This window comes from Bombus terrestris, chromosome 17 (genome assembly GCF_910591885.1).
Source record: "Bombus terrestris chromosome 17, iyBomTerr1.2, whole genome shotgun sequence".
In the NCBI taxonomy this organism is placed as follows: domain Eukaryota; kingdom Metazoa; phylum Arthropoda; class Insecta; order Hymenoptera; family Apidae; genus Bombus; species Bombus terrestris.
This window is the reverse complement of record NC_063285.1, coordinates 11111171-11132428: the sequence shown is the minus strand read 5'-3', so window position 1 is coordinate 11132428 and position 21258 is coordinate 11111171. Positions and strand designations below refer to the sequence as shown.

At 27.0% G+C, this 21258-nt stretch overlaps 3 protein-coding genes across 7 annotated transcripts; 2 read left to right on the top strand and 1 right to left on the bottom strand.

Annotated features, from left to right (window-relative positions):
• Positions 1-294: 294 nt before the first annotated feature.
• LOC100642307 (tyrosine-protein kinase hopscotch) lies at positions 295-8717 on the top strand. Its single transcript, XM_003401903.4, has 12 exons — positions 295-518; positions 874-1172; positions 1407-1766; positions 2707-2910; positions 2999-3279; positions 3362-3686; positions 3872-4261; positions 4534-4910; positions 4980-5176; positions 5346-5630; positions 5735-6072; positions 6145-8717. The coding sequence occupies exons 1-12, from the start codon at positions 417-419 to the stop codon at positions 6476-6478; spliced, it is 3492 nt and encodes a 1163-aa protein (XP_003401951.1). The 5' UTR covers positions 295-416; the 3' UTR covers positions 6479-8717.
• Positions 7731-11884, bottom strand: LOC100642544 (FAU ubiquitin-like and ribosomal protein S30). 4 transcript variants are annotated; one of them, XM_012318056.3, is made up of 5 exons: positions 11744-11884; positions 10330-10415; positions 9340-9475; positions 8719-8774; positions 7731-7946 (listed from the first exon to the last, which is right to left on the bottom strand). In XM_012318056.3, the coding sequence occupies exons 2-5, from the start codon at positions 10402-10404 to the stop codon at positions 7815-7817; spliced, it is 399 nt and encodes a 132-aa protein (XP_012173446.1). In that variant the 5' UTR covers positions 10405-10415; positions 11744-11884; the 3' UTR covers positions 7731-7814. The 4 variants fall into 4 exon arrangements, with proteins under 4 accessions (XP_012173446.1, XP_003401952.1, XP_003401953.1 ...); XM_003401904.4 differs by having other exon boundaries at positions 11676-11790; XM_003401905.4 differs by lacking the exon at positions 11744-11884 and adding an exon at positions 10728-11191.
• A 328-nt stretch (positions 11885-12212) lies between these two features.
• On the top strand, positions 12213-20743 carry LOC100642865 (endoribonuclease Dcr-1). 2 transcript variants are annotated; one of them, XM_048413736.1, is made up of 20 exons: positions 12213-12470; positions 12552-12667; positions 12768-12927; positions 13035-13330; positions 13866-14791; positions 14884-15062; positions 15287-15438; positions 15542-15683; positions 15790-16020; positions 16095-16274; positions 16371-16584; positions 16666-16838; positions 16914-17092; positions 17333-17586; positions 17656-18833; positions 18908-19480; positions 19546-19777; positions 19855-20075; positions 20160-20325; positions 20409-20743. In XM_048413736.1, exons 1-20 carry the CDS (start codon positions 12411-12413, stop codon positions 20654-20656), a joined length of 5880 nt encoding a protein of 1959 aa, XP_048269693.1. In that variant the 5' UTR covers positions 12213-12410; the 3' UTR covers positions 20657-20743. The 2 variants fall into 2 exon arrangements, with proteins under 2 accessions (XP_048269693.1, XP_020723074.2); XM_020867415.2 differs by having other exon boundaries at positions 13848-14791.
• The last annotated feature ends 515 nt before the right edge of the window (positions 20744-21258 follow it).

Here is a 21258-nt window from a genome sequence, read left to right as displayed (position 1 = left end):
AAAGCTTATCACTGTACCAATATTTAAATAAATAAATGAAAATCACAATCTATATACCAAATTCGATTTATATGAATAAAATTATTCTGTATAATTTAAATATAATTATCATTTTATTGTTAATCTAACCCTCTATCATATATATAAATAATTTATGTTTGTAAAATTTTATTGTCAACAAAATTATTTATTACGTAAATAAATTGAAATATTCAATTAATTTTATATATTCATGGTCTGTATATAAGTACATATGTATGTATATTGTTGTTATATACATATATGTATATATGTCGTGGTCATATACACCCGTGCATGCGTGTTAATGCAAAGTCCAAACTCGCATTGTAAATAAACAATATACTATGAGCAACTGAAGTAACAAAATGTGAAAAGAACGTATAACTGTATTAACAATGGAAAACGATTGTTCAGCGATCGTTTATGTTGCGAACGAAGACAAGGAATTATCTCTTACAATTACTTATGGACAAACAATTGAAGACCTTTGTATTAAGGTAAAATAATTTTAAAAAGCTATATTTTCTCATAATTCTATTTCTTATTATTTTGAGGTTAAATGAATATTTTATTTAGAATTTCACAAGATATTGAATAGTTTCATTGGTATTTTGTAAATATCAATTAAACTTGAATGTGTGTGTTGAATGAAATTAAAATTGAATTAAAATTTATTTTTGACTTGAACTGTTTAAAGATCTAATATAAATTTTGATGAAACTTAGACTTAATAAAAAATGTAATGTAATGTGTACAAGAATATAATAACGACTTTCTAAATTAAATTTATCTTATTTATTTTAGCAAATATTTCAATTTGCATTTTAATTTACATAAAGAATCATTTTTTAGGCCTGTAAATCACTTGGTATAGGTCCAGTAGCCAGGCATCTTTTTACTCTTAGAGATCATTATACGAAACTTTGGTATCCATCAGCATATCCCCTGGAAATGAAAGATAAAAACAAATATGACTTTCGGTTAAGATTTAAACCTTCAAGCTTACACAGACTGAAGCAGGTTGACATAAAAGCCTACGATTATTATTTTCTACAGGCACGTTCAGATGTTATGGATAATAATGTACCAGACATTGTTTATGAAAGACATAAACAAGAATTAATTGGTCTTGGTGTTAGTGATATGTATAGGTTTGTATAATGTATTTAATTTAATCACTTAATGATTTATTTATTTATATTTTCATTTGTAGTGTAATACAGAAATATTTTATATTGTTATTTATGAAATATTTTTATAAATATGGAATTTGTAAGAATTATTATTTCAATTAATTTGCTTTTTGATTCTGATATAGGTTTTATTAGTTAAATAAAGTTCAAGTTTTGTAATACATTAATACAATTTTTGTTGTCTTTTTATAGAGTGATGTTAGAAAAAAAAATATCTAGAGAAACAGTGCAAGCGGAATACAGAAAATATATTCCTAAAGAATGTATAAAACGTCATGCATTTTTTATTAAAAAACCAATTCAGAATGCACTTCGTAAAATATCTGGATATGATGCAAATTATGTTAAAGAACAGTATTTGAAACAATTTGAATGTATGGCACCAAATTACCCATATGAAGAATATGAAGCTTTAATGGATAGAGGTCTTCAAGATCCTCCAGCAAAAATTACATTAAGAGTCAATTTTGATGAAGTAAAATATTGTGAAACAATTACTAATCCATGGATTACATTATGTGCAATCGAAGATTTATGTTTTGTTTCTATAAGGTTTTAAATTTATTGTTAAATATAATAGATAAATATTAGAAACAAGATTTAAACGTAATTTTTACATTTTTTATCAGAAAAATGTCTTTTTGTAGTAGAAACTGTATTATGTATTATAATGAAGACAATCTTTAATATTTTAACTTTAATATTTTAATACTTTTATTTTTTTTATTAATATTTTTATTTTCAAATCTTTTTTATTATTCAGTAGTTAACTATTCAATTGTCTACAGAAAGAATAAGATAGAGGATACTATCGTTTCATAAGAAATATTTGTTTGTAAATTGTATTTAATATATCGCAATTGAATACAATTATATTATTATCGTTAATTATATTTTTGTATATTTTGTTTCTAAAAAAAATTAAAAATATTATCTTTATCTGTAGAAATAGTTTCCTTTTTTTTCTTAGTAAAAAGCAATATTTCTTAGTAAAAATAGTTCTTGTTCTTATAGATTTTGTTGATATAAAATTATAATTGTCGTTTATTCATAGTCGCAATTTCTGTATCAAACGATTATTATAGGAATTAAATTTGATTTGAAACTATTACGTATTGTAATAAAAATATCCTTTCTTAAGAAAAGAAAATTTGCATTCAGTTCATTAAGATTATATAATAAAATGTGTAAATTTTATATAAAATACTTATTAACATTTTACGTAGCAGATAATCCATTGGTGGTATACAATTTAGAATATTGTATAATATTCTTAAATATACTATTTAAGTAAATTAAATGTAAAGAAAACTCAAAAATCAAATTTAGTACTACTACTATTTTTCTCTTAAATATTGCAACTTCTGTAATAAAATTTAACTAAAATTCTTTTCCTTTGAACATTGAACATCTTAATATAATATTATAATTAACACTTTTTTGTTTGTAATATTTCAGTATTTCAAATTTTAATATTTCTATTATTTTCTAGACAAGATAACACAGTGGAAATATCAAGAAAGAATGGTATACCTTCATACTTAATATTTTCAAACAATGCAATTTTAGTGTCCTTTGTTTCTGCTCTGGATGGTTACTATCGCCTAGCAGTTAAATGGACATTTAATTTATGTGGAGAAATTGTCACCCCTTCTTTAGAAAGGTTACATAAATTAAAATGTCATGGTCCAGTTGGGTAAGATTTCATTTACTTAATTTAATATAATGTTGCAGTATAAAATTTTATAAAAGTATAAGAACATAACATTAAAATTTTATTTTAGGCAAGAATTTTCATATATGAAACTCCAACGAAAGCGTGCTAATAAACCAGGTTCTTATATACTTAGAGAGAGTGAAACAGAGTACAATGTATATTATTTAGATGCATGCAATAAGGAAGGAAAATTATTTTCAAAGAGAATAGAAGAAAGGATTGAATCAGATGATTTCACTATTACTGGTGTTTCTAGTCGATACAATACATTGGCACAATGTGTCTCATCTTTCCAAGATTCTGAAGGACAGTCATATCTTTCAGAATGTTTACCACCATCAGAATATGGTAAATTAAGAACGTTTTTTTAGTTTTATTTTGATCTGTAGTAATAATGTTAATAAGAGAAAGAATTAACTTGCTTTTTTAGATAAATCATCATTATTACTTTGTGCTCCTGAAAGTGCAGTTAGTGAAGTTGCAGCTGATGAACAAATAGTTGCTTCAGTTTTAGAAACTGGACCTCGTTGTGTACCTCAAAATCAGTTAGAAATTTACAAACCTTTTTTAAAAACTACTAGGATTCAACAATATTCACCAACAGCTCTTTATAGAGCAATTTGGAGATTAACTAAAGGAAAGAAATTAGAAGTTGCTCTGAAAATTTTAAAACAAGAAGAAGAAATACATTTTACAAAAGAATTTTTGGAACTTGTTGGAAAATGGTCCCTATTGCGTTCAAGCGCTGTTGTAAGGTGAATAACATTTTGAATAGATTGGTATATAAAATAAATATAAACTGTAATTTCCTATATTTTAATATTATATGAAATAATGTAATAATTAAAATATCTTAAGTTATAGTATAACAAATATTAGTAACGTTTTTAAATTTATGTGTATCATATTGATACTACAATGACTTTATATGTTGTATTAGATTGTATGGTTTAACAGTAACACCATCCATTGGGATGCTTATGGAATTGGTACGACATGGCTCTCTTGATGAATATTTACGTAGTTCTTCTTCTCAAACTATCAAAACTGTAGATATGGTAGAAGCAACAGCTTGTTTAGCCACTGCTCTTTGGCATCTTGAAGAGAATGGTGTAGTTCATGGTAACATTAGATGCAATAAACTGCTAGTACATGCCCATACTAATAATAGTTTTGTCGTAAAACTTGCCGACCCAGGAATATTTGTATATACAGAAACAGATATTCACTGGTTACCTCCAGAAACTTATAATGATCCAGAATTGGCTAGACATAGTTTTCAGGCAGATGTTTGGGCTGTTGGAACAACAATTTGGCAAATATTTGCTAGGTAAAGCTTTTTAATAAACAAAATCTACAAATCTTTTCTTATTTCATTATAATTTTGATTTAGTTTAGTCATAGAATTGTTTTCATAGTATAAAACTATGTAGTAAATAAACTTGTTTTAATAGCATAAATTATAAAATATGTGTGTTTAATAATATAGTAATTTATTACAAATATTTTATAAGTCCAATTATGATTTAGCATTGATTTAACAAATAAAAGTAAAATTTATAAAAATAAAATTTAATATGTGTGTGTGTTATTTAATCCTAGGGGAGCCACATTACAAGAATTCCGAAATGCTGCTATTATGAAGAAATATTATGAATCTGGAAAACGTTTACCTATTCCAAATGGTTGTCCTATGGACGTATATAGGTTGATGCTTGAATGTTGGGGAGATTCAAGTGGTTCTAGAAAACAACCTCAAGCAATTATGAGAGACATTAATCAAATTCTATATCAAGTATACAATTCTCGCAGAAGTCATACGTACGCAACAGCTTTCCCTAAAACATTTACTCCTGAATTGAAAAAATTTGAGCCAGATAACTCTGACTCCAGCGATAATAGGTCAATAAATAGTGAATCAAGAAGTAGTAGTCTTTCTACAGACAATACAAGTCTTCAATGGAATGGCACTGATGATAGTAAGAGTTTCTTTGCTATAATAACATTGTTTTAACAAAATTTAAAAATTTATTTTATTTAAATTTTAGGTATGCAAAGTTTAATTAACACCAATGATAATTATGTAGGCAGTACAGAAGACCTCTCTGCATATTTAGGTTGGTTATCTAATGCAAGAAGAGATTCAGAAGGGTGTTCAATTTCTCAAAATAACATTCCTAACATGAACTGTATTGAACACTCCACTCAAGCTCTGCGAATAGGACACCCTGGTGATTTAGGCGAGGTAATAAAATAATAAACTAATTGATTGAATATATTTCAACATCTAAATTTAATAGTTGCTACTTATAAGTCTAAAGAATAAAAATAATTTAACCAAATCGTGTTTTCTAAAAATTAATGGTTTTAATTAATTACAGTAAACTTAACACATAATATTAATATAAAAATAGGTAATGGGAAGAAATGAATCTGGAACAGGAGAAGATTGTGGATCTGGAAGAAGTAGCAATGGTTCTTTAGGTCAAATGCGAGGCATTTATGAATTAGACATCGATTGTAATATAATTCTACAAGGCAGGATCGGTCAAGGTTTTTATGGAGAAGTTTATAGAGGTACTTTGGAAAGAGAAAATGGGAAAGATATTGAACCACAACAAGTTGCTATAAAAAAATTGAAAACAAGAGCACTTGAAGCAGATATAAGAGACTTTGAAAGAGAGATTGCTATAATGAAGGTTAATTTAATGATTCAGTTAACTTTTAATTTATTTTTCGTGCAATTTAATATTAATATTGCAATATTAATACTGTAATAGATATTAATCAAATAAAATTGCAGACCTTGAAACATCCAAATGTAGTGGAAATTCTTGGTGTAATATCAGAACCTGAAGTTTGTTTGGTAATGGAATATGTAAAACATGGTTCATTGCAAAGTTATCTAACAATTCACAAACAAGAATTGACTCATAAAAGACTATTAGGGTTTGCTTTAGATATTGCAACAGGAATGGATTATTTAGGTAGTATGAGTATTGTTCATAGAGATCTTGCTGCAAGAAATATTTTAGTTGCAGATGAGAATAAAGTTAAAATCAGTGATTTTGGGTTAGCTCAAGTTACTGGAAAAAATGATTACTACATTTTACAAACTGATCGAGGCCTTCCTATTAAATGGTAAGTTATAGATATAACGAAATTGTGTGTTCTTGAGTTTCTATTCTATTCTAGAAAGCCTTTCTTTTTAAGGTATGCTCCAGAAAGTATTAGAGATGGAAAATTTTCTACTCGATCAGATGTATGGTCATTTGGTGTAACAATGTATGAAACATTTGGCTTTGGAGAAGAACCACGTTTACCCGGCCTTGATTCAAGTATAGACCGTCTTCAAAATGAACAAGAAAAAGGAAGTACTGAATTGTTGGCTGCATTAGAAAGAGGTACTCGTCTTCCTTGTCCGTCTACCTGTCCGCAAGTAATTTATGTAAAACTTATGTATCCTTGTTGGCATTTACAAAGCCATCAGAGACCAGATTTTGCAACTCTTTGCAAGGATATTAAAGATCTTCTTGCTCAATACTAAAAAGCAAAGATAGAAAATAAGAAATACATATAAAATTAAGCGTAAGTTAGGCAAGTTTAACTTTAAATTATGTAAAAAATTTATACAATTTTAATTGTAATAATTTATGGAACTTTGGTATATCTATTTGTCAAAGTTAAACTTTTTCAAATTTATGAACATTAAATAGCAATATATTAATTCAAATTTTTCAAGTTTTACTTAGAGTATGACTTGACCTTAATTAAAAAATTTATATGAAATTATTGTTATAAATATAATTGTTGTAATTATTCAAAAAGGAAGGTATTAATGTACCTATTTCTTGTTGTCATATATTATTTACTTTAGTATTACGAAATAAATTTAAATTGTGAATTTGTAAAGAGATACAATTTAGTATAAAGTAGAATGAATTCCACAGAATTCTTTTCTTGTGTATATGTATATATAGGAGTTCTTTTTATATACAACTAAATACTTATTGTAAAGAAATTAGTATCTTTGCTTTTTGTAAGAAATAAATGATTATTTCTTAATTTGAGATTAAGACGAAGAAATAATATTTGTAAAAGTTAAGTAACTACAATCATGCATATGTTTAACGCAATAAACATTAAAAAATTTGTTGAATTGGTATATTAATTACAGTATCATTAAGAATTAAGCCTAAATAAGTAAAGTTCGTATAATATATTATGTATTACTGTAGTTTAATATCGAAAAAAAACTAATACGTCTTTTCACGATTTTAATCTTTAAGCACAAATTTAATTGATCTCTTTCGTAGGAAAGTTTATTTCTGAAATATATGTGTATATTTATCTAATATATGTATATCTACATATAATATTACACAAGCACATTACATATAGTGTTACAAAAGTTAAGATATATGTATACTTAAAATAATCTTATCTAAAATCTGTACATATGTATATGTAATTTTCGTAAACTATGTAATATGTTTCTGTCAAAGAAATTTAAAATTTATTTTGTAGTCTTAATATTTGTCTATCTTTTGTAAATATTTTTAATCAAAATATTTCGGAAATCTTTTAATATAAACTAAATGCTTTTTAATTAGGATTACATAGTATTTTTATAAAAATTTTATTACATTGGTGAATAACTCTGTTTAATATTAAAAATTTTAATATCAAACAATTGAAATGAAGTTTTAAACTTTCAATTGAATTGTCACTGTAATATATTGAAATATTTTATAAATGCTAATAAGATTACAAAGAGTAAGAAATAAATAAAGAAATGGTTACATTTAACTTTTTATTTCGTTTTCATAATTACAGGATGTATATATGTATATATACATATATATAAATATATATGCATACAATTATGAATTTGTATTAGCGTTCGGTCCACGTCGACGACTGTAAGTTTGAACCACGTTAACGAATCTTCGGTTGTATTGAATTCGCCTTTTAGCTCGACCTGTTTTCTTTTTACTCTTTTCTTGTTTCTCCACCTGTGTAATGGAAAAGAATATTTGAAATAATATTTAAAAAAAAAGTAGTAAGGCAAATTTACGAAAATTAAAACATTCATATAATTTCTGCTTTCTATGCGTGATATTTTCTATAATTCTTGTCCTAGTGATTATTTCAAAGAGTATTGTTGGAAAGAGATATATTCATTCTTTTCTTTCAATCATACTGTTGACTCTAATCAAAATAATAAATTCTTTTTAGAATGAAGTATTCTATGATTTTCTAATTGATAAAACCAAGATAGTTGTTGATTATCCGAGTCCTTGTCAATATATAATTTTTCTTGATATATCTGAAGTTGTACTTCTTTCTACATGAATTCACCATATGATAGTATCTTTGAAAAAAAAGAAAATGGAAAGAAAAATATTTTTCAATAAAAGGTTCGAGTTCAATAATTATATAAAGTGAATATGTTTATCATATGATATCAAAAATATTGCATTGGTACAGTTAATATTCTGAGAGCAAAGGGTTAAGAATTGACTAAATGTAACTTTAAACCGTATATTTCTTACGAATGTTTTAATCATTTTAAAAATTAACAAAGGAATGTATGTTATGTACGTTGATATCAGATTGTCTTACAATGTAGAATCAATGTGTGTAGCATGCCAATTGTTGATTGTTTTATATGATAGATGCATATTTGGATAGATGATAAGATGTTATTTAAGTTGATTTTAGAATTTAGTACATTAATCTACAATATCTATTTTTCCTTAATTATATATTGTATTACTTAATTACCTTTGGAGTTTGAGCTTTTACTTTTCCAGCACGCGCTAAAGATCCATGGACCTTACCTTAAAAATTAAAGTAATACTTGATTATTTATGTTAAAATAATTTTATATTTGTAAACTTAAAGATCAATAATATCTAGAGGTATACAAAAATATTATAGAGTCTGATTCCTGAAACCATCTTGAGATTTTGAAAATATAGGGATTTCCAAGAATTTCGAGAATTTGAATCGAGGTTTGAGACTATCTTAGGATAAATATTTAACAACATGTTTTATATTAATATATTACATATTATATATTCTGACAATTGTTTCAAACTATTAATATAACACATAAAAGTAATTTTTAATTACTTAGATAGATACTTACAATAGTTTTCGATAGTATGTGATTCTTATAAAAAATTAAATTAAGCATATAATACTTACAACTTGGGAAGTCTGCGAATTGCAATAAATGCAAAAAAAAAAGTGTCTGCCTATCCCATAACATAGTTGTATGCAAACTAATCTCAAAATGATGTTCAGGTTCTTTAAATTCTTAAAATCCCAGATATTTCCCACATCCCTAATAATATAGAAATTTCAAAAAGAATAAAAATTTTCTTAGTTGTCAAAACTTACCACCAGGAAGAGAAACTGTTAATTCTAGAATATTTGATGTAAGATCTCCAACTGAAGCATCATTTTCTAATAAGACACCAGAACAGTACAAGTTAAATTCTGTATTTACAGCACCCTCTGCCTCAACAATTTTTCTCTGGAAAAAATTAAAATAAATTTTAATTATTATTATCTTATATTTAATTATAAAGGCTCTAGAATCTAATCTTTCGTCATTTCACAGCAAATAGTATTATTTACCTAAAGCACTTTTAAAATATCTACTATAGTGATAAGATACTAAAAAATATAAAAGGAAATTATATTGTTATCACTATATTATAAACAAGTTTAATGCCTGTTTAATTGCCTTATCACATATCAATATTACTTCCTCTAAAAATTTCAAAATTTCTTTAATTCGTATAACTGTTGACATACATTTGCGAATAGTGTTCAATAAAAGATTTATTTGACCACCATCTCATAAGTTTGTCATTTGATATTGCGCCGTTGCTCGTTCCAGAGGCATAAAGCTTAGACTCCAGAGTATCATCGCGGCGCAAATGATTAAATACATATCAAGATAATATTATCGATTTTATACATACATAATAATTACTTATATATAAAATAGTTATAAATAATTATAAATATTACATGCCAACCCCCTTTTAAAGTCCAAAAGACAGGAAAATAAAGTTATCTATCTATAAATAATTTAATTATATATACGTTAATTTGAATTATTGAAAATTATTTATGTTTTTAAAAATAAAAATATTGTCAATAAAATATTGTGATAAAAGACAATGTGATAAAAGATAATGTATTTCAAATTAGTTTAGAATTAATGTAAATAAAGACCTTTCACTTGTAATATATAAATATATATGAAACAAAAACTCTTTTCTTATTTCAAAGAGCACATTTCAGAAAACATATTGTATCGAATTAAATTCTGTAATAAACTAATTACAATAACAATATTACTATTTTTTTTTATCATACCTTTATGTCTGCAATAGTCTCATTTTCATGTGACTCGACCAAAGTTGTATGTTCTCCTCTGATGTGTAACTGCATGTTTACAGTATCTGTAAAAACATAATTTAATATTTTAAGAGAATAATTAATATCTATCTAAGATATTTACTTTATATGAAATTCTACTTTATTAATAATTAACCTATAAGCAATTATGAATATATATGAATGTCTACAGATATAATGCTATAATGTCTAAGATATAATTCAATTAACATAAAATATATGTCGGGTTGACGGTAGGATTGGAGGTGTGGGCGGATAATGAATCTTCACCAGTATTAGCCATTGTTATGGTACGATCCAGGCACAAGTATGGAGACGATAGATTTGATAAATAACTGCAGCGGTTAGGCACTCACGATGCTAATGACAATAGTCTTAGGTCCGATAACGAATCCGCGGTCAACGGGACTCTTTACTCTTCACTCTTCGGCAACGTCTAGGTTGTACTCCCAGTTAGCACGTGGAGTAAGCACTCTGTCGAAATGATACCTCAATTGATGAGATCGTACTCGAAACTCTCTTTCCGTCACGGTGACACTGTCTAGGAAAAACTGAACTCCCCTCCCCGGTCCACAGGTCTTTTATATTCGTGGGGAAAAGTCTTCGTTCGGAGAGTGAGGGAAATTGCAGTTATTGTTAATAGTATCGTTCACGGAAAAGACTGTTTGTCTTAAGGCTTAAGGTTTATGACGGGTCATTAGGCTGGCTTAACATATTTTGCGAATAGGTCTCGACAACCGGCAATCAACCTACCCAAAGAATAGGGTTTGCGTATAACGGGCCACAAGACAGTTAGTAAGTTTACTGTCGAGTGCCGTTATAACTATTTCTTTTTATGGAGGGCTATAGACTTTTTCCATAACTTTGTTAGATAAAACGTTCGCCCTTTGACCGCGGCTACGTTCGGTGACTGGTTGTCACCTCGAACCCAAACTCATTCTCATAATTTTAGACAATTACAATCGGGCTGAAAGACGATGGTTGCTTAATTACGGCTATGGTAGAATCCAAATTACAGTATTAGGGGTTTTTCCCCCGGTTCCAACGGGAAGGCTCCGGTGTCTCTCCATCTCCGACATATATTTAAGTAAATATAAATGTTGAAAGTAATTATACATTTCATACCAATTAATTAAAAATATGTATGTATAAACTACAAACGTGTACGAACTGATCACACAAAGAATGAATGACTAAGATTAACACGTGTTACTAAAAGAACCATATTTAATTTTAAAATAGTTTTTTTTTTTCTTAAAAAAATATTCTAACTAATATGAAATATAGTTATAAAAATACTGTACTTTAATAAATTAATGTTGTAACAATACTTATCACACTAAAATGAGGAAACGCGAAAATTTTTACTTACGAACGACGCAATACTGATCAACGGGATCCTTATGTTGAAGTTGTTGGAGATTATGAAGAACTATCGATAATCCGACAACAAAACGATTAATCGATTTTGTTTTAAAATCGCAAATAACGATTTCTCAATATTCTGTTAAACTTAATATTTATTTTACGTATTATTTAATAGCACATTGCAAAAATATTGAAAGGAAATTATGATCGTTTAAAAATAGGAGGATTAATTATAATATAACGTGTACTGTGATTGTATTTTCATAAATATTTAATTTTATATATAAAAATATATAATTCACATATATAGGAAAACTTTTATTAATTTTAATTAACATCGAAAAATTTATATTTGAAGATACAAAAATTTAAATAACATTTCTTAAAATACTGAAGATTCTTAAGTAGACATAGTTAACCAATCAAATTTCGATTTATACCTTTCATATGCATGAAAGTATATATATGTATAATATAGTGAACACACAAGTACTTATCGAGTATGAAAATTTTCAACTGTTATCACTTTAGCTTATTACCTTAGCCTAACCTCAAATTAGAATTTAATGCAAGATTAAATAATAAATCTTAAAAGCATAATCTTGTTTTTATGTTCTATAGTTAAGAATAACATTTTATCAAATATTGAGATAACGAAGGTTATAGATCCCATGGCATTTCCACTGAACGATCAGATTTATACAAAATCTTTTACACCTAGAGAATACCAGGTAAGAGAGAATTTTCTAAATTATTTAAAGGATTTTAAGAAAATATATTGTATACAATATTTAAAATAAATATTATTGCAGGTAGAATTATTTTATGCTGCTAAAGATAGAGACATTATTGTTTGTTTAGGTAAAAATTATGAACAAACTTTTATTGTTATAAAATTAATCCAAGAATTTGCTACAAACAATAGAAGGTAATAATATATAGTTATAATTAATTTTTCTTCCTGGAGAATTCTTGCATTATTTTATTAAATTTCTTTTAAAATTATTTATTGCAAATTGTTAATTTAGATTATTAAGTGAAGGAGGAAGACGATCATTGTTCATATTGACTGATGAAGAAAAATGTACAATAAAAGCAAGCTACATACAACAACTGACAGATTTAAAAGTATTATTATGTGACACTTGTTCAGTTACAGAATTTATAGAAAACTTTGAAACTTCTCATGTAAGGAATATTTAATGTCTTATCAGTAATATGTTTACCAACATATATTATTATTATACTACTAACTTCTTAAATTTTCTATAAATTATTCTTAATAATTTTTTTAGGTACTAGTTACAACTGGTAAGACATGTGCACAATTATTGACAGATAGAAAAATTTTACCATGTCAGATAAATCTAGTCATAATTGATGAGTGCCATAAATCTATAGACAATAACGAACTAAAATTTATTTTACAAACTATTTTGGCATGTGAGAATGTTCCTAGAATCATTGGACTAGCTGTACCATTGTTTAATTTAACACAAGAGCCTGGAAGATTAGGATTGGAAATAGAAAAAGTAGAAAATACGTTTCAATGTGAAGTTGAAACAGCTAGTGATATATTATCTATATTGCGGTATGTATATTTTAGTATGCAAGGTAAATTTTGTGGTTAGAGTAAGAAATACAAAAAATTGATTAGTATAAAAAGTTTTCTTCTCATAATTTTGCTTGTTTCATAAGTTCAATATAATATACCGAGAACAAGTCTTTTTTTGTAAAAAAAATTTGTAGAAGTATTAATAATTGGTTTTATTAAGTCTTAAATTGAAGTAAATATATGTATATTTTATCTTTGAGATAACTCTATGCTAAAAGACACAAATATATTAAATTTAAAAATTTTTTAGCTTATTACAGAATAATTAATTTTTCTAATATTATATCTTAATATTATCTTAGATAAAAAGGTATTCAGAATTCTATTAAAATGATATACTGCAATTTTTAGGTGCATATATGAAATGAAATGTAATCTTAGGAAAATACATTTTAACATTTCTTCTTTACATTTTTTTTTCTATTTTTAATGAAACAAAAAATAAAGTTATTATAATTATATGATTCTAATATATGATGTTTTTACTCAATAGTGATCTTTCTTTAAATAGATATAGCCCTAAGCCTAAAGAATATGTAGTAGAATATGCTAAAAATGAAAAAGGAAAATTACATACTACTATAGAAAATTATATATTGCATGCTCTTGAATTTTTACGTGATCATCGTCATGATCCAACTGAGATTTACAATGAGGAATTCTATGAAGACATCCAAAAAATACCAGATCCTACAGAGAAACCTTTTGAGATGATGCAAGACTTTTTGTACATATTAGAAACTCTTGGACCATGGTGTGCAGATCGTGCTGCATTGGCTCTTCTAATTTTAACAGAAAAATTAAAAGTAAAGACACCTTATGAAAGACATTATCTATTATTAAACATGGTAGCATCTGTTTTCACAAAAATACGAGCTTTATGTGATAATACATTTGAAGTTTTATCTGAAAAGGAAAGAATATATAAATATACTACTCCAAAGGTTCATAGATTATTGCAAATTTTAAAAACATATACACCATATTATAATAAAGATATTAATAACACTGATAATAAACTAAAAGAAAATATTTCTCAAAAGTTATCAGTAAATAATAGGGAAGGGTTTACTAGAGATAGATTTGTGCAATCTAAAAAATCAGATTGTAATTGGAAAAATAATGAAGAAAATTGTAGAAAACCACCTAGAGCACCACGACACATACGTGGTATTACAGATCCTGACTTACTTTGTGGAGTAATTTTTGTAAATAAGGCATTTGTGGCAAAAGTGTTGTTTTATTTGTTGAATGAAATATCTATGCATGATGAAGACTTACGTTTCTTGTCACCTCTTTATACGATTGAGAGGAATATTGAGGATATTAGTTATTCAAAAGATTTAGAAATAGAACATAGAAAACAGGAAGAAGTTTTAAAAAGATTTAGGATACATGAATGTAATTTATTAATTTCGACTTCAATTTTAGAAGAAGGTTAGTCACTAATTTATCTTATTGTTACTACTAACTTATTTTAAATACTATTTTATTAATATTATACTAATACACCATTTTATGTTTGTTAGGTATAGATATACCCAAATGCAATTTCGTAATGAGGTACGATTTTCCAAAAACTTATCAGTCATATGTACAATGTAAAACTCGTGCAAGAGCTACAGACGCATTATATGTGTTATTAGTACCACAAGAAATGTCAAAGGAGTATATATGGCAGCTAGCTCAATATCATTACATAGAAAAGGTATTAAATTATGGTAAATCCTTTTTAATTACTTTAATGGTAAAATTTAATGGAATATACGAACTGGATCTGATGTTTGATTAATGACTATATTGTCTGCTCGATTTAATTTAGTCATAAACTTCAGTGTGTACCAGTTTTAATATCAGCCATTTAATGTGGTTCATTACCTGTGTCCATTCCAGTCGAAAGTTTTAATGGAAGAGCATCAATCTATTTTGTAGACTTTGTTAGTAAAATGTTCTAATAACGAACCGTCTGAAGAAGAAGAAAACGAAGCAGACATGTATGCTGCTATGATACCACATTATAAACCGCTTGATGGAGATGATGCACCTAAAGTTACTTTTAATTCTGCAATATCACTAGTAAACAGGTAGTATAAAATTATGAATAGAAAACAATGAAGACACTTTAAATATTTTATAATCATAATTCTAGAAATTATTTCATATTATTATAAAATTTTATTTGTTTAGATACTGTGCGAAATTACCTAGTGATACTTTTACAAGGTTAACTCCAGAATGGTCCATTCAAGAAATGGTTGTTGATAATAAATTTATGTACACATGTTCTTTACGACTTCCTATAAATTCCCCAGTAAAATATGTTGTACTGGTAAATATTTTTGTTCCTTATAATAGAAGCATAATATTAAATCTTTTCCAATATGTATGTGTGTATGTGAATTATTGTATATTACACTATTAAGATATTATTTCAGTCATATCCTATGCCTAATAGAGCTATGGCAAGACGAATGGCTGCTTTACAGTTATGCATTGATTTACACAGAAAAAATGAAATAGACGATAATTTGTTACCCATTGGAAAGGAAAATTTTAAAGCTAAACCAGAGGATGCAGAAGTACCTGCTCTACCAGATGAAAGTAAAGTGGATTTTTCTGAAGCTCGACCGGGAACAACCAAGCGCAGACAATATTATTATAAAAAGGTTTTATTCATAAAAGATAAAAATTATAGTAATATATACTTTATTTAATCCTAATATTAAATTGTGCTTCATAGACAGCCGAGGCATTAACAGATTGTAGACCAATTATTGGAGTTCCTTCTTATTTATATCATATTAATCTGGTTTTGAGTTGTCCTTTACCTGAAGAACAAAATACAAGAGGTCGACGTATATATCCTCCTGAGGAATCAGCGATTGGTTTTGGTATAATAACATTAAAAGAAATTCCTAAGGTAGTCATAATTACACACATACACACACATAAACACACACACACATACAAAATATGTAAATTGTTTGCAATATTAAGCATTAACTTTTCATTTTAGTTATGTCCATTTCCTATTTATACTAGATCTGGGGAAGTTCATGTAAAATTAAAACTTAGTAAACAGACTATAGTTCTAAATGAAATGCAAGTAGAAAAAATTGCTATTTTTCTTAATTATACTTTTACAAATGTATTAAGATTACAACAATATTTGATGCTTTTTGATCCTAATGCTTCAGAAAACTCATATATGATTGTACCTGTGAAATTAGGTAACTGTGGACATTCTTAAAAATATTATCATTATTTATACTATATTTGATATTATATACATACAAATCTATTTTTTACAGATGAACAATCTGACGTTATTGTAGATTGGAATTTCTTAGAATGTATATATAAAAATCGAAATGCAGGGCCAACTAAAGTTCCCGAAGAAATTAGAAAAAATTTCAAGTTTGATGCATCAAAATACCATGATGCAGTAATTATGCCATGGTATAGAAGTCAGGATCAACCTCAGGTATTTTAATGAAAATCTAATATGAATGAAAAAACGTTGCAATTGAAATACATTATATTTTCTTGCTCGTTTTAGTACTTTTATGTTGCTGAAATTTGTACAAATTTAAATCCCAAATCTTCTTTTCCTGGTGATGATTATAGCACTTTTGAAGAATATTATCTTAAAAAATATGATATACAGATACAAAATTTAGATCAACCTTTACTAGATGTGGATCACACATCAGCTAGATTGAATTTTTTAACACCAAGGTAAATATGATGCAAAATATATGATTATATTTAAAATTGTTTTTATAATTATATTTATAATTTATAATATTTACAATGTATATATATATATATAATATATATACATTGTAAATATTATAAATATATAGGTTTAATATATAAATATTATAAATACACACACACACACACACACACTATTATTATTGAATAAATATGAAATAAAATAAATATACTATATTTATATCAAATATTTTATTTTAGGTATGTTAATCGGAAAGGTGTTGCTTTACCAACAAGCAGTGAGGAAACAAAACGGGCAAAACGGGAAAATCTGGAGCAAAAACAAATTCTTGTTGCTGAATTATGCGCAATTCATCCTTTTCCAGCTTCACTTTGGAGACAAGCAGTTTGTTTACCTTGTATTTTATATAGAATTAATGCTCTATTACTTGCTAATCAAATACGGTGTCAAGTTGCACGAATGATAAATTTAGGACAGGAGAATTTAAATATGGGTAGATATAAAATTATAGAAATTACTTCTGGAGTTTTCGTTTTTTGATTTTAATGTGAAAATATTTTAGATTTTGAGTGGCCACCATTAGATTTTGGTTGGAGTTTAGCGGAGGTTTTAAAGAAATCTAAGGAATCTGAAAAAGCAAAGTTAGCCAAAAATGAAACTATCCAACAAAATTCTACAATTGATACAATTGATAATAAATGTCAAAATATACCTAAAGATATAATAGACAGTTTACACAAATCAGACAAAGAAGACTTGAATGAAAATAATTACGAGTTTCAAATAAAAAATGATAAGATAATCGAAATAGAGGAACAAATTTCAAATGACGAAAATGAATTAGAAATCGGTACTTGGTCAAGCGACATGGCAATGAATTCTCTGGATTTTGAAACAAATAATTTAAAGTCATTTCCCTTAAATGTAACTGTTTTACCAAATGATTTTAACTGGAGTGATATTCGATACGGATCCCCTGCGTGTGAATCAGATTTCGACGGTTATGAATCAGACGATATTTATAGCGATGGATTTGTCGATAGTTCTGATGAAAGTGAAGATGAAAACAGAGGGTTACGAATTTCTTACATGGGAGAAAATATTGCAGAAGCTGTAGAAGACGAGAAACAGATGTCTAAGCAAGAGACCAATAAAAAAATTTTGGATTTGTTAGAAACTGAGAAAAGTTTGGATGACGTTTTATGGTCGTACACGGAAGAGAAAGAGAATTCTTCAATTACGAAGCATAGACAAGCTCATTATGAATTTGCTAAAGTAAGAGAATTTGAAATAATGCAAAATGGATCTTTTATATCCTGTGATAATGAAATTGCAATAAAGAAGAAAGCTTCATGTAATTTACAATGTGAAGAAAATTTGCCGAACTATAAACACAAAGATTATGTAGAAACTGTAGTCGAAAAATTCACTAAAAAAATATTAAATAACAATGATACTGTACAACTGATAAAAAAGGATTCTAATTCATCGAAATTTACATATCATTCAGATAGTAATCTTTTTAGCTTTGATTTTCAACCAGAACTAGAAAACCATGCGGGCCCAAGTCCTAGTTTAATCTTACAAGCTTTAACTATGTCCAATGCAAATGATGGTATTAACTTAGAACGTTTAGAAACTATTGGTGATTCTTTTTTGAAATATGCTATAACTACTTATTTATATTGTACATATGATAATATACATGAAGGCAAGCTTAGTCACTTAAGATCTAAACAGGTATACAAAATTCAAAATATTAATTAGCTTTGTTGGTTATAATAATTTATTTTAATATAATGAAAACTTTTTAGGTCAGTAATTTAAATTTATACAGATTAGGGAGACAAAAAATGTTAGGTGAGAGCATGATAGCAACAAAATTCGAACCACATGACAATTGGTTACCTCCTTGCTATTATGTACCAAAGGAACTTGAACAAGCATTAATTGAATCTGGTGTACCTTCTACTTTGTGGAATCAAGCCGACATTCCAGCTTTGCAAGCCGTAAATCCCTCTGAAATAACTCAATTAGTTCGAGAAACGGAACAAAAATTGGGTGTCATGAAAACTGAACTTGATCGGAATGAGACATCACTTTCGAATAATTTAGATAACATGCGTTGTTTTATACCGTACAATTTAATTACGCAACATAGCATTCCCGATAAAAGTATCGCAGATTGCGTGGAAGCGTTAATTGGAGCTTATTTAATTGCTTGTGGATCTAGAGGTGCATTACTTTTCATGGCTTGGTTAGGGATTCATGTTTTACCTACAGAAGAGATTACTATTATACAAGAATCAGAACCAAGAGAAAGAGTTCCAGGTAGTACCCCTTATATAAAAGGAACGAACGAAAAGGGACAAACAACATGGACACAGGTATCTATAATTGATTTATATAACTATAAATAAATATCATATATAAAGCATATCAATTATTGTAGATTCGTTATGGAAAATTGGAAGAACCACAAAACCCCTTACTTCGATACATTCCTGATCCAGAACAAGAATTAAAAATGATGCTTGATGGTTATGAAGAATTAGAGAAAAGTATAGGATATGAATTTCATGACATTAGTTATTTATTACAAGCATTTACTCATGCATCATATCAACCTAATAGGCTGACAGATTGTTACCAACGTTTAGAGTTTCTTGGAGATGCTGTTTTAGGTAGCAAATAATTGGTTCTTTTCATTCTAGTATAATTTCCAATAGTGAAAAATTTAATATAAAAATTGTAATTTTAGATTATTTAATAACAAGACATTTATATGAAGATGCTCGTCAACATTCTCCAGGCGCTTTAACAGATTTACGATCCGCCTTAGTTAATAATACTATATTTGCTTCTTTAGCTGTAAGATGTGGATTTCATAAATATTTTCGACATCTTTCTCCTGGTCTAAGTATTGTTATAAATCGTTTCGTTAGGATTCAAGAAGAAAATGGACATTCTATTAGCGAAGAAGTAAGAATCTTTAAACAAATTTGCTTATATATATGCATTACATGTGTGTCCATATTTTATTACTATTATTTGTTTCTTTCTAAGTATTATTTAATTGGAGAAGAAGAATGCGAAGAAGCTGAAGATGTAGAGGTACCAAAAGCATTAGGTGATGTTTTTGAATCACTAGCTGGTGCAATTTATTTAGATAGTGGAATGTCTTTGGATGCAGTATGGAGCGTCTATTACGCCATTATGAAAAATGAAATTGGTAATTTCTTAAAATATCTTTTATTTAATTACAAAGATAAATTTTTTATGAAAAGAAACAACAGGGCTATTTTACCATTTCAGAACAATTCAGCACCAATGTTCCTAAATCTCCAATTCGTGAACTATTAGAATTAGAGCCTGAAACAGCAAAATTTGGAAAACCAGAAAAATTGGCTGATGGACGAAGAGTTCGAGTTACAGTGGATGTTTTTGGTAAGGGCTCTTTTAAAGGAATTGGCAGAAATTACAGAATTGCAAAATGTACTGCAGCAAAATGTGCTTTAAAAAAGCTGAAGAAGATGCAGAATTATTCAAGAGATAAACTATGATAGCATATACAATATTAGATCAAAATGAAAACATAAAATGAGATTAATTTCTGTATTACTGTTAAAATATATTTCTATAAAATTATACCCATAAATACTTATGAATTTGTAATATAAACAAATTTTATGTATCCTAGCCTAAAATAACATTGCACTAACGTTATAGGATGGATTTATGAATTGCACGAATTAATAGAAACGATATATATCGAAGTTTATTATTACAATTAACGAAACAAAATTTTGGGGAAGAAGCGTAAATATATTGTTATATTGTAAATATTTAAACAATCATACAAAAAGTACTTAAAAATTCCAAAACTATTTTTCAAATATGCTATATTGAAATATGTAGCTCTGGTATTCAATGTATTATAAGTATTGATTTAATCAATTGTAAGTAACTTTTTTCTATGACATAAAATATCTTTCGAGCATCTCATTATCTTATAAATTATGCAATTTGTTGTTTACCAATTTTCCTCAAAATTCTAGTCAACACATTATATGCTTTTTAAACATATTTTCCCAGTATTAAAAAGATTTAGAACCGGTGGAATTTTTTATAATAGAAATATACACAATAAACATATTGTATAGAA

What these genes read in the sequence shown, in the direction of transcription:
- LOC100642544 (XM_003401906.4), bottom strand. An exon ending in AGACTATTGCAGACATAAAG is followed by an intron (nt 9,476 to 10,329) that starts GTATGATAAAAA and finishes AATTTTTTCCAG; the next exon opens with AGAAAAATTGTTGAGGCAGA. An exon ending in TAAAAGCTCAAACTCCAAAG is followed by an intron (nt 7,947 to 8,718) that starts GTAATTAAGTAA and finishes TCCATTACACAG; the next exon opens with GTGGAGAAACAAGAAAAGAG.
- LOC100642865 (XM_020867415.2), top strand. Translation starts at nt 12,411, where the DNA reads ATGGCATTTCCACTGAACGATCAGATTTATACAAAATCTTTTACACCT. An exon ending in GTCACTTAAGATCTAAACAG is followed by an intron (nt 18,834 to 18,907) that starts GTATACAAAATT and finishes AAAACTTTTTAG; the next exon opens with GTCAGTAATTTAAATTTATA. An exon ending in CATTATGAAAAATGAAATTG is followed by an intron (nt 20,326 to 20,408) that starts GTAATTTCTTAA and finishes TTACCATTTCAG; the next exon opens with AACAATTCAGCACCAATGTT.
- LOC100642307 (XM_003401903.4), top strand. Translation starts at nt 417, where the DNA reads ATGGAAAACGATTGTTCAGCGATCGTTTATGTTGCGAACGAAGACAAG. An exon ending in TTTACCACCATCAGAATATG is followed by an intron (nt 3,280 to 3,361) that starts GTAAATTAAGAA and finishes TTGCTTTTTTAG; the next exon opens with ATAAATCATCATTATTACTT. An exon ending in CGAGGCCTTCCTATTAAATG is followed by an intron (nt 6,073 to 6,144) that starts GTAAGTTATAGA and finishes TTTCTTTTTAAG; the next exon opens with GTATGCTCCAGAAAGTATTA.